Source organism: Panulirus ornatus, chromosome 43 (assembly GCF_036320965.1).
Source record: "Panulirus ornatus isolate Po-2019 chromosome 43, ASM3632096v1, whole genome shotgun sequence".
In the NCBI taxonomy this organism is placed as follows: Eukaryota; Metazoa; Arthropoda; class Malacostraca; order Decapoda; family Palinuridae; genus Panulirus; species Panulirus ornatus.
The window spans coordinates 12,026,077-12,045,756 of NC_092266.1; the positions used below are offsets into that span (position 1 = coordinate 12,026,077).

A 19,680-nucleotide genomic window follows, 5' to 3' on the forward strand; every position below is an offset into this window, starting at 1 on the left:
GTCAGTAAATTGGACGTGGGATTTGTGCTCTGGGAAATACAGATAACCTTGCGAGATCCGTCGATCACACGGGCACGCAGGCACGAGTGTGAAAGAGCTTCAGTACATTCATATACACTTACAGAGGGGGGATGGCGTGGGCGGAGCATTCCAGGTTCTAAGCCTGTATGTGCGCTGGCCTCGTCTAGATCAGAACTTAAGCTCTAATATGTATATAAAAAAAGGTTAGGTGTTTTCTAAGCATGATTCTATCTGACAAGATCTGATGGCACATTGGATGCTTTCCCGAGTAGGATCGAGGGCGTTTAGTCAGTGGGTCCTGGGTTGTTACAGTGGTGTATGGATTCTTCTATTGTTATCATCAAAGAGAACTGAACTGAAGCCTTCACGACCCAGTCATGTGACAGGTATGGACCACACGTAGTCAAAGGTCATTCCCCCCTCAGCGTCCGTCCGGAGGTTTACAGAGGCGAACATGCATCTTTTATGTCGCGTCTGAAACACATATTTACCCCGCCGCCGATGCTGCTGCTGCCCTCCGCCTCAGTCCTGACGACTGACACGGCCCACCATCACAGAACAGTATCAGGGCCCACCATCAGGGAGTCATGACACGCAACAACACTTTCACGATACGATACTCCCGCTGTCTGGAGAGATTGATAATCATAATTCCGGGTCTCTCTCTCTCTCTCTCTCTCTCTCTCTCTCTCTCTCTCTCTCTCTCTCTCTCTCTCTCTCTCTCTCTCTATCTATCTCTCTCTCTCTCTCACACACACACACAACTCGTCATTCGGCTTCATTTCCTCTACACAGTCTACACAAACAACCGACTTCTTTGTATCTTTACCTTCGCTCTTCCCACGCAGCCCTCCGAGCCCATGTAACGCCTTTGGGGATGCCCATACAACCCCTTGAGCATATGTCGGTCTGTGACTCTTACATATTAAGGCCTTGGCCTTTGACCTAACGCCTTGGTGGGCCCTCGTTCCCCCACGGGTCTTACCGTCGTGCTCGAGGGTCGCACCCTTCGTGATCTCTTCGGCAGTGCTCGCCAAACACGTCCCCGCACAACACCTTCAGCTCTCCTTCTACCACAGGTGTTCCAATCCTATCCCTTTATTCTTCCTTGTCACGAAGAAAAAAAAAGCAGAAATAAAATCCACACAATCCTCCGTACCGCACCGGGGATGAACCCATCAGCCCACACCAGCGACACGAGCTCCCGCCCCGGCCGACCTACCTCTCCTTGTAAACAACCATTGGAGGCGCCACTGCCTCGAACATATGCACTGATCTCGTCGTAAAAAATCTTTCCCCGCTGCTTCTTCGTCCGGCAGCGAAGCGCAGGATATATTCCACAGCACCTCCTGTACACCCACCCATTATCTCCATGTTTTCTCTAACCTCAACCTCGTCAAAAGAGAGAAAAAAATCTAATATGGTTCTCAAGGCGAAGATCTGGCTTCCTCTTACAAAACCAGCCATAAAGTTCCTCCTCCTTCACCCCATTCTCTCTCTCTCTCTCTCTCTCTCTCTCTCTCTCTCTCTCTCTCTCTCTCTCTCTCTCTCTCTCTATCTCTCTATGGTCTTCAACCCATTTATCCAGAGGCCATCAAGACTTTACTCTCTATGGTCTCCTTACAGCTGCTCCCTTACTAACAGTCCCCCGTTCCTTCTCTATACATGTCTCCCTCGACGCAGGGAGGGGCTCCCAGTGTTCCAGCCATGCGCTCTCCCTCTCTCTACACAGGAAGGAGGTGTCTCCGTGTCTCCCATCCACGCGGCTCCACTTCCCGTGGCCTCCACACATTTTCCTCGAGATCGTTCACGTCTTATTCCATCACCTCCTCCCCAGGTACTTGGTCCATTCCAGGGGTATTATCATATCTCACTTTGTGTAATGTTTCCTTGACATCTCTCCCCAGCAAATCTCCCTCACACTCGCTCACGGGGCCTCGCAGGACCTGCAGGCTTCTCCTCCCTCCCTGCTGGGTTATGTGAGAGTGGGCTGCGTCTGAGGTGGGGGGAGGTGGGTCACCTACCATAATGGGATTTCACACCTCTGCCAAATGTTGCGTCCCTTTCGATCACTAAAAGCCTAAATGGTTTGGTCATATGATACACGACTTCCAGCTGTAATTTTCGTAATCTCTAGGATGTTTACAGTTAATCTTATAGCATTTGAAACCCACCTCCACAACTGATTTTATTAGGTATTCCTCGCTATTCTTTTGTGTTTTGTACATAATCATTCTCTCGTCCCTTTCCTTCCTATCTCTCCATCTCCGTTCGCTTCAGAATACCTCCCCCAGCTGCACCAACATTCACCGCGCCATCCCACGCCTTACAACACACACACACACACACACACACACACACACACACACACACACAACCTTCACAGCTGAACCTGGTCCTCCTCCTTCACAGGTTCCCCAGTGCTGTTCCCTCTCACCTCAGCTGCTGACCTCTCCTCGCCCTTAGCCTTGCGCACCTCCTGACCCGCTGGCCGACACGTATGCCATCATACCGACACCCCCCCCCCCACACACACACACACACAATCCACACGTACCTATAAGGCATACCAGGAAATAGATAAACTGACAACGCCGATGTAGGACACGCCTTCATCATACCTCCGTCAGAGAAAGTGGTGCCACATGTGTGTGTGTGTGTTTGTTTTTGTCCCCCCCCCTAGACTCAGGGGGCATGGCCAGTGGAGGAAAGCCGAGAGAGAGAGAGAGAGAGAGAGAGAGAGAGAGAGAGAGAGAGAGATAGACTTCTCTCCCTCCCTGGATGACCGCTTACAACACCCATGAAAATACCCGTCTAGTCGAGCACCGCGGCGGCGACAACACGACACACAAGACGACAGGGACGACGTGAGGGCGAAGCGCAAAATTCTCTCGTCGCTGTGAATAAGCAGACGACAAGTGCGACGCACGGGAGCAGAGGGAAATGTGTGTGTGTCTCTCATATAACAGGAGAGAGACGCAAGGTTCACACACAAACTTTCCCCCAACTATCGCCATTGCAGTATTGGTTGGAACACACCTTGTGAGGAACGTTTTTTATATCCTCCATCCCAAGCTGGGGTGCGTCGAGGGTGAGTGTGTCTGGAAAGCGTCGAAGGTGAGTGTGTCTGGAAAGCGTCGAGGGTGAGTGTGTCTGGAAAGCGTCGAAGGTGAGTGTGTCTGGAAAGCGTCGAAGGTGAGTGTGTCTGGAGTGCGTCGAGGGTGAGTGTGTCTGGAGAGCGTCGAAGGTGAGTGTGTCTGGAAAGCGTCGAGGGTGAGTGTGTCTGGAGTGCGTCGAGGGTGAGTGTGACTGGAGTGCGTCGAAGATGAGTGTGTCTGAAGAGCGTCGAGGATGAGTGTGTCTGGAGAGCGTCGAGGGTGAGTGTGTCTGGAGTGCGTCGAGGATGAGTGTGTCTGGAGTGCGTCGAGGATGAGCGTGTCTGGAGTGCGTCGAGGATGAGTGTGTCTGAAGAGCGTCGAGGATGAGTGTGTCTGGAGAGCGTCGAGGGTGAGTGTGTCTGGAGTGCGTCGAGGATGAGTGTGTCTGGAGTGCGTCGAGGATGAGCGTGTCTGGAGTGCGTGGAGGATGAGTGTGTCTGGAGAGCGTCGAGGGTGAGCGTGTCTGGAGTGCGCCGAGGACGTGTCTGGAGTGCGTCGAGGGTGAGCGTGTCTGGAGAGCGTCGAGGGTGAGCGTGTCTGGAGTGCGTCGAGGGTGAGTGTGACTGGAGTGCGTCGAGGATGAGTGTGTCTGGAGTGCGTCGAGGGTGAACGTTTCTGGAGTGCGTCGAGAGTGAGGCGTTCCTACTTACTCACCATCACTTCTGCCCATTGCCTACTTACGCATTCCACTTGCTTACTTAACTCCTACAAACAAAACATTCCACCAACTTGCCTACTTACTGACCTACTCCCCCACCAACTACCTACCTACCATTAAACCTAATGACGTTATCTGATCTGCTCAAATGCGTCCCTCTCTCCCCAGTCCCTACTTACATATCCCTAAGGTATACTTACAAATCACCTCCAATACGTCTGTCTACCTACCAGTCTACCGAGAGATTTTTCGACCCCATCCCTTATCTACTTATCTGTCATTTCATCTACCTACTCAACTCCCTACTTACTCGTCTACCCGTCTACATCCTTATCTATCCGTCTACCCTTTCCACTTACCATTTGATTCACTTACCCATATACCAACCTAACTGTTCTACCACACTTACCCCCATACCTTTGGGCCTTCCTAACTACGGGGTCTCGAATCCCTCCCTTCCAACTCCCATGTCAGCGTCTATGCCATACCAGTCGCCCTTCTAACAACATGTCACCGGCAAACATCTGTAACAAGTTTTTCTTCAGGCCTCCCTCCCAATAGATTAATTTTCACCGTTTTCTATTTTAACATTTTCAAATAATCTTACCGTTTGTGGATGTTATTTCTACCACGGCATTAAGAGCGTTTTCCCAGATCATTCTCCCGTGAGTAGTATTCCTAACACACAACTGACTGTGCTCCCACAAGTCATTTTACCTTTAGTGTTATCATTTCTATCAGAATAATAGCATTACTTAGTCAATCATCATTGTGGTGGAGCGATAAAATACTTCCTTCCCGAACATTCTGCTATATATATATATATATATATATATATATATATATATATATATATATATATTTCTCGTTCGTTTTCCCATCTTCTATAATACCTCTCGTACGTCTTCCCATCTTCTATCATAACATTTGCAGTCTGTTAAGACCATCGCCGCTCCTTCGTTTTCATTACCCATTTTTCTGGTTTCCCCAAGAGCTTGCACAAGCAGCTATTCCCGATAATTTGCGGCACACCTCCCTCGCTTGCTTTATGTTCCGGGGAGGCCTTGAGTACGCTCTAATTAGCACTTTTTTTTTTTTATTGAATAAGATTTATGATTCACGGGCAGCATGAACCCAGCAGGTTTACGGCCCAACGGTTAATAAAAGTATATTAATGATCGCTCCTGTATTATCTCGGGGTAACCAAGGCCCTCCTCCTCCTCCAAGACCCGCCAACGTCAAGTTATCAACTCGATGTTATCCGCGCTTTGATGTATAATTTATCGATGAATGATTAATTAACGGTGTGTTTAGGTTAACCGTCTTCCTATTATCAGTTCCCCGGATCAAGATGTCTATGAGTGAAATCACTTTTACGTGCACATTATCGTAAAATCTTGGGCATGTTAGAGGGAGGGTCTTGCGATATGATGAATCGGTGTTTGTAACGCTGTAGAGTTGGATGGTGTCCAGCTTGCACATGAAAATGCGCACTTCCATGTCTGGGGAGTGAACTTTCAGATGTTATGTACGTCTCTGGTGGAGTGGTGTCTAGTGGGAGAAGTCATCCACTTAAGGCCTAGGGAAGCAGCACGTTGGATTCACCTGTGTCAGGTGGATTAAGGAGGATCACGGTGGATTTATGAGGTGCTTAAGCCATGATGTAGTGTTGTATTATGCTTGTTATGTTCGAGTCCCGTGGTGTGATTGTGTGGTAGTCTGTAAATGAGAGGGTTTCACACTATGGCCATGTATAAGAGAGATTAAAGAGGGCTGGAGACAGAACTACAACATGGGGAACTCCACTGGAGAGCTTGAGGATTTGGGGGTGAAGCCTTTGTGAGCGGCAATGGTCTGGAGGCCAGCTATAAAGTTGGCTCATTTTTTCATGTCGTTACTGTGGTGGGTGGTGGTGTTATCTTTTGTGTAGGGGGCGTTTTGGGAAACAGCGTTGAATGCTTTGTTGATATCTATAGCCACTAGCTGTGTGCGGGGGTTTTGGCTGGTCGAAGCCAATTAGTGTTGTGCGAGTTGTCTTGTGTGTGGAGAGTGTGGTGGTGGTGGAGTGACTGGACCTACTAAAGGTATGGTGTATAGCTAAGGAGAGCTGGTGTGTCATCCCAGGACGGTGACATACTTGCGAGGGACAAGCGCTATCTCGCGAGTGCCCCTTTTAGGGCCCTCCTTTCTCTGGAAGTAACAACCAGAAGGGATGACAAGGAGCAACGACTGTGACTGAACTCGTCATGTTGAGAATCGCCTTCAGCACTCCGATCTGAACACGTCTCTAAGGAAGAGCACTTGGCTACATCTGAGAACGCAGGTCCAGCGGTATGTGGGGACGCCTCTCTGGCCACATCTGAGAAAACACCTCCGGCCATATCTGAGAAACCGACCTCCGGCCACATCTGAGAACGCGTCTCCGGCCATATCTGAGAACGCGTCTCCGGCCACATCTGAAAACGCGTCTCCGGCCACATCTGAAAACGCGTCTCCGGCCACACCTGAGAACGTGTTCTCTGGCCACATCTGTGAACGCGTCTCCGGCCATATCTGAGAACGCGTTCCGGCCACATCTGAGACAAGTAGGACTCAACACAGCCTCATTAGCTATACAAAGGTTCACATACCTTTCAAGTCTCAGCCCATATACACTCGAGGAAGTTAATTAAAAGCTGGCGAGGCATCTTGAGAGCTCTTGGTACAGGGAAAAAACCTATATTCAGACTCGCCTGCATGAACAGTTAACCAGCTCACAGCTGGAATGCAACCGTTCAGAACCAATTTGTTCGAAGCAGTGCGAAAGCAAGCAGTGAATGTCGAATTTATTCGTACGTATTGTTATTGCGAAAGCAGTCTGCTCGAGAAGCTAAACTATAAGGCTTTAATACAATAAAGTTACTGTAAATACGAACATTACTACTGGTGAGGGAGGGAGGGGAAGGGGGGTTGTTTCGAAGCCCCCCTTTTATGAGTCAATGAACATCCCCTTCGATACTGCTCTGGGATTCGGAACCTTCCTAGGATCACTGAACACTGCTATGCGAATACAACCACGGGAGGTTCGAATCTTTTCTTCCCGAGTTACTGAACGCCACATTACTTATGTTTACTACTAGGAGGCACGGAGCAATCCTCGCATTACTGAACACTGCTTCGAATGTTAATCTTCAGAGTTCGAACTCTCCCATGATCAGCGAACACTTTTAAAGTAATGAAAATCTCTACAGATAATTGTCTCTCACAATTTGGATTTTAACTTTATGCAAAACAAGTTAACCATCTGTTGCGACACAACACACACCATATTGTGCCACACACCACGTTGGTCGGCCACACCAGGCGCGGGCAGACACCACCGCCGACCTCAACAGCCTGGAGGATCACCATAGACCATGGATAAGTTAGAGGATATATGGGTAAGTAAGAGGACACATGGGTAAGTCAGATGACACATGGGTAAGTTAGAGGACACATGAGTAAGTCAAAAGACACATGGGTAAGTTAAAGGACACATGGGTAAGTTAAAGGATATATGGGTAAGTTAGAGGACACATGGGTTAGAAAACACATGGATAAGTTAGAGGACACATGAGTGAGTTAGAGGACACATGAGTGAGTTAGAGGACACATGGGTAAGTTAGAGGACACATGGGTAAGTTAGAGGACACATGGGTAAGTTAGAGGACACATGGGTAAGTTAGAGGACACATGAGAAGGTAGGGTACTCATGGGTAAGTTGGAGGACACATGGGTAAGTCAAAGGACACATGGGAAAGTTAGAGGACACATGGGTAATTTAGAGGACACCTGCGTAAATCAGAGGACACCTGCGTACGTTGGAGGACACATGTGTAAGTTAGAGGACACATGGGAGGTGAGTTTGAGGACACATGGGCAACTCAGACGACCCATGAACCCATGAAGACTGCAAGTGATGAATGACAACAGTTCCTGGGACGAATGAATGCGCATGACACTCAGCGAACGCGACAGCGCCACACACTGACAGTACAAACGAATGACACTTACCGACTTGTCGCCAATATTGAGGACGCGACACACCAAGACGGCCGTCTTGCCCGCCTGCACCGTGATGCTCCGTGGCTGAGACCTGTCGAACCTGGGGCTCGTGTCGGGTACTGGCGGGGGACCTGGCGGGTTGCCTGGCAGGGGACCTGGCGGCGGACCTGCCGGGCCTCCTGCCGTGTCGCTCTGTGGGGAGACCAGGTGACGACCCTCCTCACCGTCACCCACCTCCCTGTAGTAATCTTCGTAGGAGGATTCCTTATCGAAGTCGTCATAGTCGTAGGAGGTCGTGCCGGACTGGGGGCCGTAGCTGGGGTCGTGGGGGTTATGGTACGGGTGGAGGTAGTTGGGGTCCCCGAACACCAGCCCGGAGGAGTCGTCCAGGTCGTACGGCAGCTTCGGGTAGTGTCGGCCGGGGAGCTTGACGTCGGCGTCGTAGTCGGCGTCGTCGGCGGAGTCGAGGACGTCGTCGGGGAGGTAGTCGTGAGGGACGTGACTCAGGAACCTGGCCGCGCCCGCCGCCTCCCCTGCAACATCAAGCAAACACAAGCCGAGGGTTAGCAAGCCACACCAAGATAGCACAAGGACATTTCAAACAGGTTAACATGGTAGTGTTAGATGCTACTTGCACAAGCCATACTGGTGTCAAGTACAAGTTACGAGTGGTGTCAAGTACAAGTTACAAGTGGTGTCAAGTACAAGTCACGAGTGGTGTCGAGTACAAGTTACAAGTGGTGTCGAGTACAAGTTACAAGTGGTGTCGAGTACAAGTTACGAGTGGTGTCAAGTACAAGTTAGAAAAGGTGTCAAGTACAAGTTACAAGTGGAAGGTGTGTCATAACTAATGGGTGTTCAGCTATGGATTTTTTATTTGTTAAATTACTGCATTGTAAAATACTACCACATTCCATTTTCTTTATTAGTTTCAGTCCATTTTCTCTGATATTTCTATTTTCTTTGTCAAAAACCTCCACGCTAAAAGTTCGTTTCTCTTATTCCTTTACCAAAAGAGTTGCACTTAAGTGTTGGCAGGTAAACGATAAGGATGATTTAACGCCGTATCATTTTGAAACGAGACTCACGGGGCAATAAAATGTCAAGGAACACAACACGAGTGAAAATGACCTCACTCACTTTTTAAGAAATATGTCCTCATATTCTTGCCATCCGTTAAAGCTGTCATTACTCCGTCATAATAGCTTAAGGAAAGGTTTACTGGAGGTACGGCCAGAGGAGGAGGAGGGGAACTCGACTCCATCTTCATACATCATGTGTGAACACACGTCTCGAGAGTTATGCTGGAAGTCCGTCCAGAGGGCAGCACCGGCGTGTACGGTGGGGGTGTTAGATACGAACAACGACTCCCATCAAACCATTACGTATTCTGTTAACCCATGACTAACCTTGAATCCTCACATTCTCAAAGACCCCTGTAGACCAAGGCTGCGCTACCTCCAGTAGCCGGAAAATGTAGACTCCTTTGGAGTGGCAAGTTGTCTAGCGAGACTGTACAGCCCAGCGAAAGGTGACTTTCCACTTGCAGTGTAATACGAAGCAAGAGGAATCCAGTATCACCCATCGAATTTATATATATATATATATATATATATATATATATATATATATATATATATATATATATATATACTCAGAAACCACCGGAAAATATGTAGCTCAACATATATATATATATATATATATATATATATATATATATATATATATATATATATATATATACTCAGAAACCACCGGAAAATATGTAGCTCAACATATATGGAAATTTAGACATGCTGTTTTTCCCACCAATATAAGATAATTTTTTTTCTTCTTTTCAAGAGTAAAACAAATACTCCAGATTTTCCGTGGGTAAAAAAAAAAATAAATAAATAAATAAAGATGAGCTGAAAGAGTCTGGCCCGAACTGCAGCTAAATAATACATGCATTTACATCTATTTTTCTGTATAAACTAAGTCCGAAGCTTAAAACAAATTTATACAGTAACAAATTTATACAGTAGCCGAGATTACAGTGTTGACTACTTTGCTTATCTACGCGTCTATCTGTCCGTCTGTCTGTCACTACACTTTACCACACTCCCTCTCAAGCAAAACAGACGGGTAAGGATCCGTCAGTACTGTCAACCACTCCATCGTAGCACGCAGCCACGTACCACAGTAAGCTATGGCGTCGCTTCAAGGCCAAAAAAAAAGAAGTGGACCGGGCGAGCGGGTCTGGCAGACAGAAAGGTCATAATTACGCGAGATAATACTACTGATGAACTGATACGGAAGTAACCCAATTGCAGGAAAACAGTGCTGAGAGTTCGCTATGTTAGCGACAAGGTTGGAGTGCTAGATTCCATAGGAGCGTTGCTATGTTAAGGAGGTGGTAGCATCGCATGGAGTAATGAGAGGGATGAAGACACGATGGTTGAGGGTGTGGTGCTGGTGGAGCCATGTTGAAGCAAGCCATTACCACGACCCTGCTGGCGAGCCGTCACCTCACGGCTCCACGCTCCTGACGAGGCTTCTTGCTCCTCCTCCAGCATACAGGAGGAGGAGAACCATCCATCGTCACGGCTCGGAACCACTGGTATGCCCCCTTAACCCCATACTGTCCCCACCAGTTGCCTCCCTTTCACTCCTCCAACATCCTCCCCGTTCCCCCAAGGGGTCTCCGCTCCAGCACGCCCCCGGACACCAGCCTCCCCACACGTGGTGATGTGCGGTCATTTCTCTTTTCAGCTACTTTCTTTTTTTTTGGTAGTGAACCATAAGCAGACAAAAAGATCTTCCCTCTAAGCAAAAACAAAAACAAAAACAGGAATAATGAGTCTAGAAGGAGTAACCTGATGACCTCATCTGCTGTTCTGTAGACGGTGGTGAGGCGCTGCCGGCAAGCCTCTGCCTCACATGACCACTGGTGTGTCTGGTCGCTGGCCACTCGAGGATGAGCCGTTGTGATTTTTGCTTCTTTCGTCCGCCGCTAAACTCTGGAACTCTCGAACTCTTCATGAAGTTTGCCATCAGCTACAACATGACCCTTCATTGAAAAAATCCAGGTTTTTCCATTTCACTCAACTCATATCAGTTTTCATTTCAGTCAACTGTTTTATCTTTCAACCACCTTTTCTTTCATATTTCATTCACGGCTTGGCCTCGAAGAATGACTTCTGTCCCTGGACAGAGATTAAATGAAGAGGAAAAAAGAGAAAGAAAAAGTAGAGCAACTCTTCAATTTCAGCATCTTTTCTTGACACATTTGTGTCTCTCTAGGGTAAGCATTCCCCTTCAGTTTGCATGAGAATACCCTGATATTTCATAAAAGAAAACGAACCAACCCTAAAATCTAAGTAACTATTCAAACGTTATTCTATAAGAATATATATATAATATATATATATATATATATATACCTCGCAAACGCGGGAGACAGCGACAAAGCAAAATATATATATATATATATATATATATATATATATATATATATACTGTAAGAGGAAGAATGCAAAAAAAAAAAAATTTCTTTATCATTTACGCCACTTACAGTCCACTGTCCGCCCATTTATTCTGTAACCACCGATAACAGGTTAACTCACGACACACACACACACACACACACACACACACACACAAAACACACACACACACACACACACATGGACAAGACCAGTGCCAGACACGCTAAGCAGCCCAGCGGACGTAAGAATCATACCTAACTCTATCTTCTGGTCTGACAATAGACATCCACTGACTCCGGCACCAGGCCTGTGTGGAGGGCAGCCACCAGCCAGCCGCCCCTCCTTGATCGCTCGCCTCGCACGCACATGTTTAGACCTGGGAGACGTGTTTGCAACTACTGTAAACAATTACCAGGTGGGTGTGAACGCTGCCGCCCTGCCGCCCCACCTCACCCCCCTAACCGACCAGCCGCCCCGCTCCACCTCACCCACCCCGCCGCCCAGCCGCCCCGCTCCACCTCACCCACCCCGCCGCCCAGCCGCCCCGCTCCACCTCACCCACCCAGCCGCCCAACCTACCCATGTAGGTGGCCAGGGAGGGAACCAGGGCCAAATTCACAACACTCTAACGATCAACAATGGGGGGCGAAGCAGGGACTCGCCACGCTCCTCTGTATACCAGTGTTCCCCCCCCCCCCCAAGTCCGACACACCCGGTGCTGAGGCCAGGAAACATCGGAACGACGAAAACGTTTATGAAAGTTAAGAAAAAAATATATATACAATAAATCAAATACGTCTATCTAAAGGGACAGTCAACGTAGCGAGGTATATGATTCGATTTTTTCTTAATTTTTTTTTTCTACATATCTGTCGCAATTGTGGCTAATGTATTGTGAACTCCTACCCATCATAAGGGCGGGTGGCGGAAGAGAGGATGCTAGAGTGCATTGCAAGTCCAAACTCAAATGAACAAACTCAGCCTGAGTATACGAGTCGTCGACATTAAGTATATGTTGTCATAAAACGAAAATAAAAAAAAGTATGACACACTTGCACTGTATGAAACTTTAACCCCTTGAGTACGACTGTACAACCCATGAGTACGACACGGTACGACCCATGAGTACGACATGGTCCGACCCATGATCACGAGGGTACAACCCATGAGCATGACAGTACGACCCATGAGCACGAGGGTACAACCCATGAGCACGACGGTACGACCCATGAGCACGACACGGTACGACCCATGAGCACGACACGGTACGACCCATGAGCACGAGACATCATGACCCATGAGCACGTGGGTACAACCCATGAGCACGAGGGTACAACCCATGAGCACGACGGTACGATCCATGAGCACGACACGGTACGACCCATGAGCACGACACGGTACGACCCATGAGCACGAGACATCATGACCCATGAGCACGTGGGTACAACCCATGAGCACGAGGGTACAACCCATGAGCACGACGGTACGATCCATGAGCACGACACGGTACGACCCATGAGTACGACACGGTACGACCCATGAGCACGAGACATTACGACCCATGAGCACGACACGGTACGCCCCATGAGCACGACACGGTACAACCCATGAGTACGACACGGTACGACCCATGAGCACGACACTTTACGACCCATGAGCACGACATGTTACGACCCATGAGCACGGCACGGCACGACCATGAGTACGACACGGTACGACCCATGAGCACGAGACACTACGACCCATGAGCACAACACGTACGCCCCATAAGCACGACACGGTACAACCCATGAGTACGACACGTTACGACCCATGAGCACGACACGGTACAACCCATGAGTACGACACGGTACGACCCATGAGCACGACACGTTACGACCCATGACCACGACACGTCAGCCAAAGGTCGTGCTCAAGTTACTCGGGTCGCAACTGCGTGCAGAACCTGACCCAACCATCATCAGAGGCTAAGTTAGAAGAGCCACTTGACCAACCCAAAGCCAGAACACCTGCCTCAATACGCTTGCCTTTTTTTTTTTTTTTTTTTCCTTCTATGACGATGAAGATTTCCATGACTGGCAAAGGTCCTCATCGACGCCAGTTTCATACCGAACGTGAGAGAGAGAGAGAGAGAGAGAGAGAGAGAGAGAGAGAGAGAGAGAGAGAGAGAGAGAGAGAGAGAGAGAGAGAGAGAGAGAGAGAGGGAGCCACCTCCTCGTTAGGAGAGGCAGGTATAGTGTGGTCGGAGAGGACATGCCAGGGAGATGTGGGGAGACAGATGCTTTTGGCTACAGACCAGACAGGGACCTGTCAGTGGAGGAGGAGGAGGGTAAGGGCTGTCGCACTCCCTCTGAACAAAAGAGACGCCTCTCCTCACCAATACACACTTAAAGGATACGGTTGTGGAGTGAGTTGGAAGCCGGGGCGCGCGGAAGCTTGAAGACTAAATATATACATATATTCTTGAAGTGTTATGTACATCCCAAACAGATGGAGGTAAAATACATATATAAATACAAATACATAAATTAACGACCCTTCTCCCCACCCACCTGGCCCAGCGAACCTCCACAAGGTCGAGCGGCTGAGCGAAGAAGCTGTGAACAACAATAAGCATAATGGTGATGGAGTGAGGGTGCGAGGTATGAAGGAGTGGAGGGGTAGCGATGGAAGATGGTAATGATTAAGTGAGGGTGGTGCTGAATGTGGTAATGTATAGAGCGATGTGGCGATGGAGTGATGGTAATGATGGAGTGAGGGTGGCGATGGTAATGATGGTAATGATGGAGTGAAGGTGGCGATGGAATGATGGTAATGATGGAGTGAGGGTGGTGATGGAATGATGGTAATGATGGAGTGAGGGTGGCGATGGAATGATGGTAATGATGGAGTGAAGGTGGCGATGGAATGATGGTAATGATGGAGTGAGGGTGGCGATGGAATGATGGTAATGATGGAGTGAAGGTGGCGATGGAATGATGGTAATGATGGAGTGAGGGTGGCGATGGAATGATGGAGTGAGGGTGGCGATGGTAATGATGGAGTGAGGGTGGCGATGGAATGATGGTAATGATGGAGTGAGGGTGGCGATGGAATGATGGAGTGAGGGTGGCGATGGTAATGATGGAGTGAAGGTGGCGATGGTAATGATGGTAATGATGGAGTGAGGGTGGCGATGGTAATGATGGCAATGATGGAGTGAGGGTGGCGATGGTAATGATGGTAATGATGGAGTGAGGGTGGTGATGGAATGATGGTAATGATGGAGTGAGATGATGGAGTGAGGGTAGCGATGGAATGATGGTAATGATGAAGTGAGGGTGGTGATGGAATGATGGTAATGATAGAGCGAGTGTGGCGATGGAGTGATGGTAATGATGGAGTGAGGGTGGCGATGGAATGATGGTGATGATGGAGTGAAGGTGGCGATGGTAATGATGGAGTGAGGGTGGCGATGGAATGATGGTAATGATGGAGTGAGGGTGGCGATGGAATGATGGTGATGATGGAGTGAGGGTGGCGATGGAATGATGGTGATGATGGAGTGAAGGTGGCGATGGTAATGATGGAGAGGGTGGCGAATGGAAAGATGGTAATGATGGAGTGAGGGTGGCGATGATATGTAATGATGGAGTGAGGGGCGATGGAATGATGGTAATGATGAGTGAGGGTGGCGATGGAATGATGGTAATGATGGAGTGAGGGTGGCGATGGTAATGATGGTAATGATGGAGTGAGGGTGGCGATGGTGTGATGGTAATGATAGAGCGAGGGTGGCGATGGAATGATGGTAATGATGGAGTGAGGGTGGCGATGGAATGATGGTAATGATGGAGTGAGGGTGGCGATGGTAATGATGGTAATGATGGAGTGAAGGTGGCGATGGTAATGATGGAGTGAGGGTGGTGATGGAATGATGGTAATGATAGAGCGAGTGTGGCGATGGAGCAAGAAAACGACATTATGCGTTTCCCTAAAATTTTAAAACAATCGGCCAACGAATGTGACATAACATAACATAACCACATAATCAGTAAAAGGAGACAAAACCTTTTAAGGAAAATGTCTAAAAACAAGAAAAAAAAATCATCAGGGGGGACTAAAGACAATCCCGAGACAGTTCAACACATGGGTGTTGCTGTGTTGAGAAAACACACCAACAAGAGTGTACAATACAAAAAAAGGAAAGGAAAAAAAGACAGCCACTGAAACTGACGTAATTAGTTAGACTTTCGATAAAAAAAAAAAAAAAGGAATATACTTAACAAGATCTGTTAAAAAAATATGCCAAAACTGAGAAGTTACGTGCTATATCCCGTTTCTTTCATACTGTCACCAGAGGAAATCAGAAAGCAGCAACAGCAAGGTGTGAGGGGTCTGGAGACCCATCAACAAGAGAGAGAGAAAAGAGATCGGAAAAGTACGAAAAAAAAGACCCGAATAAATTCGTAATATTCTACAGACAGTATGAAGAAAAAAATTGTACAAAGCCGGTCAAAAAGAGGCCCTCGGAGCCTCTACCAAGCAGGCAGGTCTATATAAAGGGCCGCTGAGGATTTCAAGCTGTCTGCAAACTCTGGGGAAATCTGACGTACGTAAAGTAACTAAGACATGTTCAGGGGAGGCGGGGGTTGGTTGTTCCTGACCGCTCGTTGGCTGGCTGGGTGGGTTCACCTCTCCCGGCCCCGCATGGCAGCAAACATTCCCAGCGTCCAAGTTTCCGGGAGAACACGACTTTTCAGCCTTGGTCTTGTTTACAATCACACGGTATGGACTCTCTGATGAACCTGGCATTAAGAACAAGCGTTTCGAATCTATAATGTATAAATCTAATCACTGCTGACCTTACAAGGGTAGAAAAAAAATATATATGCATTTTTTACAGCACTGTTTACAGACAATCCGTTTTTTATTGTCATAAACGTTAGAAAACGACATGAAACCTCCTAGACCCGCCATACGGGGATATACTTAACTAATTCTGAGGTTCCCGTGCCTCTAACTGACCCTGGTGGCCAAAGCAGTCTCTTAAAAGCCCTACATTGCCTCCTCTGTTCTCGTTCGTTCCTAACAAACAACTCGCAACGGGTAACCAACTCCAGCGAATCAACGAATTAGGGAGTGCATAACACATAACCTCTGTCATCGGTCCATCTAACCCTCTCCAAAATTCTTAACAAACTCTTTGCCTCTCTCTGGTATGCTGCCTCAACCAGTTACCATTTAACCCCTTAACAAGTTACAGATAAATGTTATATGGACACTTCTCATTCACATGCAGTGTACTACACGTCATTTCCATCCACGTAGTGAGTGAAGATGAACATTCTGACGTCTCGTGACTTGTCGCATTTACCGTAACCCACGTATGTAAATTCGGACGCTGAGAGAGGGGGAACAGGAAGGACAAACACGACCAGCGTACAGCATTTCAGAATTAAACCTTGTGGGAGAACGTCAGACATCTGATTCCAGGTGTTTTGTGCGCGCGCATTTGTGTGTGTGTGTGTGTTTTACACTGTCAATGCCCGTGTTCCTTCAGTCGTCTTTATGTACCCAGTGTTACCTTTAGGCTCCCATGTTGTAAATCACACACACCCTCGTGTAAATTACTGCGTTTTAAGAATTCATTATACCTTGTCAATTCCTTTTAAGTGTTTACGCGTCCATGGCCTCAATCGGTGGTACGTTGTAAACATACACTATTTTTTCGAACATTCAAGTCATTTTTTTTTTTTATATATATTTGCTGAAACGGCACGGCCCACTGAATATCCAGATTAAGGCCATCTTATTAACGCTATATATATATATATATATATATATATATATATATATATATATATATATATATATATATATATATATATATATCCTAGCCTAAGCCAGGTACCCATTTTCTCGACTAACCCCTAAGGAATGATGAACAGCTGGGGTGACTGTGGACAGACTGCCGCAATAAGGATTCGAACCCCGGGCGGCACGTGAGTGCGCCACAGTCCACAACGTCATCCACTACACCACGTAGATCCATGGACTATGACTCTCTCTCTCTCTCTCTCTCTCTCTCTCTCTCTCTCTCTCTCTCTCTCTCACACACACACACACACACACACACACACACACACACAGACACACACACACACACGAACGCTGGCATCTTTTTATATGAACAATTCCAATATACGACTTCGACCATACCCCAGGCTAACGCGGGAGACAATCTACCCTAGAAATCTACATAATCTACCAGCCTCACTACGGCTCCAGAATACTAATTCCCTCCATGTGGAGTACGAGTCTTGGCTGAACCTACGCGAAAGGGAGTCCAGGACTTTCCACATTTCGCAGTATCCAGCCGAACTGCGAATGACCAGCAGACCACGACGGGATGATGATGATGATGACCCCCGGGGATGATAGCATGACCTCTGACCTGAACCTCTTAAATATCAGGGTCATAAGTCTGAGCCATCATGCCCCGAGGGTCGTACCGTCGTGCTCAAGGGTCGTAAGGACGTCGTGCTCGAGGTGTCGTAACGCTGTGCTCATGGGTCGCAGCGTCGGCGCCAAGGGTCAAACTGTCGCGCTCAGGGGCTGCACAGCCAAGCTCAAGGGTCGACCCCGCCCCCCCGCGCGCTCGAACGAGGTTCAACACGTAAGCAACAGCTAGCCTGGAGGTCCCCACCCCCGACGCAAGACACTCGCCCTCAGCATTTTGTTGCCGTCCAAATTTATGCTCGTGACCACCGGCGTGTTATGATGTATGTCCGGCTGTTATGAATGGCCGAGAAGCCTCCTTCATTATTACCCCCAAGCAAGTATGCACCGCCAGAACCCTCTCTCTCTCTCTCTCTCTCTCTCTCTCTCTCTCTCTCTCTCTCTCTCTCTCTCTCACACACACACACCCTCAATCTCCCTTCCCAGAGTGTGGAGGTGGGAGTTGTCCCGTCCGGGCGCGGGACAATATGCCAGACTCACATCCTGTGCACAAAATATGGCCCGAGATACTGCGCAAGATTGTATTCAAGTGGGACATTACTCGATGATTTGCTGGCGACGGCCAACCCGCCGCCTCTTGTGGCCCGCTCGTGTGATGGACGGTGGGACACCAGCTGCGTTTCGGAGAGAGCGATTGAAATTAACCCCGGGAGTATGTGTGTGTGTGTGTGTGTGTGTGTGTGTGTGTGTGTGTGTGTGTGTGTGTGTGTGTGTGACGGCTTGGCCTTTGACCTGAACTTCAAGCGTTAATGAGGTGGCCTTGATTGGAGCGTCCAGTTGCCCGTGGCTTCTCAGCTTGACATAAAAAAAAGAAGAAAAAAGCGTACATATTTACATATTTCCCCTTTCTCTAAAAAAAACCGAATCACGATTTTAGTCACGTCTTCCTCCTGTCGTACTTACAAACTTGGTGGTGGAGGAGGAGGAGGAGGTGAAGCGTAGCCATTCATTCCATTATCAAATATACCAAAGCCTAGCATCGTAGAATTTCCACCGTAACTCTCCATTTTTTTCTTTAAGTCATTAACTGAACTGGGGCTTCGGACCAGCGTGGCGGAGAGAGAGAGAGAGAGAGAGAGAGAGAGAGAGAGAGAGAGAGAGAGAGAGAGAGAGAGAGAGAGAGAGAGAGAGAGAGACTGTGGCTTTGGCTACGAGAGAGTTGGTTATTGATAAGGGGCGAGGCCCTGATTGGCTGCTTTATCTTGGCATGCAGCTCCTGGGCGAGCCAATCATCTTAACGAACTTCCGACTATGTTGTGACCTGAGAGACAGAGGCCGGGGCTCGGGATCCCACAGCGTTGGTGCGAGCAGAAACTGTGGCATGGCGGAGTTTCTTCTTTCCCTGACCACTATACACACTGGTCACAATCTAATCACTATACTCACTGGTCACAATCTAATCTATATAAACACTGGTCACAGTGTAATCAATATAGACATTGGCCACTAATTACTATACACATTAGTCACAACCTAATCAGTATACACACTGGGCCTAAACGAATCAATATTAACAATGATTACAATCACTCGTGTGGGTGATTCATATGTCAGTTACAACCAGTTATTTACGTACGAAATGAAAACAATGTTATCACTTTCCTTAATCATACATATGTATGTATATACATACGTTATACTCGAATTTCATGAAAAACATACATCACTTCAAAATTTCTCTTCCCTAAAACTAAACAGAATGAAAAACATCGAGCCAAGTCTTTGGGGAAAAAAAAGACTCAAAATGGTGCAAAATATATCCCAAAGATATTTCATTAAAATGTGGCAAAACTTATGAATTATCTCAAAACTTCATTCTCTAAATGAAATTTTTGGCAAAAAAAAAAGA

The 19,680-nt window shown here is 47.7% G+C and overlaps 1 protein-coding gene across 7 annotated transcripts in view; it reads right to left on the bottom strand.

Moving 5' to 3' along the window:
* The window catches only part of LOC139762321 (cell adhesion molecule 2-like), a 553,549-nt gene that overhangs the window by 70,754 nt on the left and 463,115 nt on the right, over window positions 1-19,680 (bottom strand). For all 7 annotated transcript variants that reach the window (XM_071686965.1, XM_071686968.1, XM_071686962.1 and 4 more), the window contains one exon: window positions 7,870-8,393. In XM_071686965.1, coding sequence (XP_071543066.1) covers window positions 7,870-8,393 — 524 coding nt within the window. The remainder of the gene's footprint in view (window positions 1-7,869; window positions 8,394-19,680) is intronic.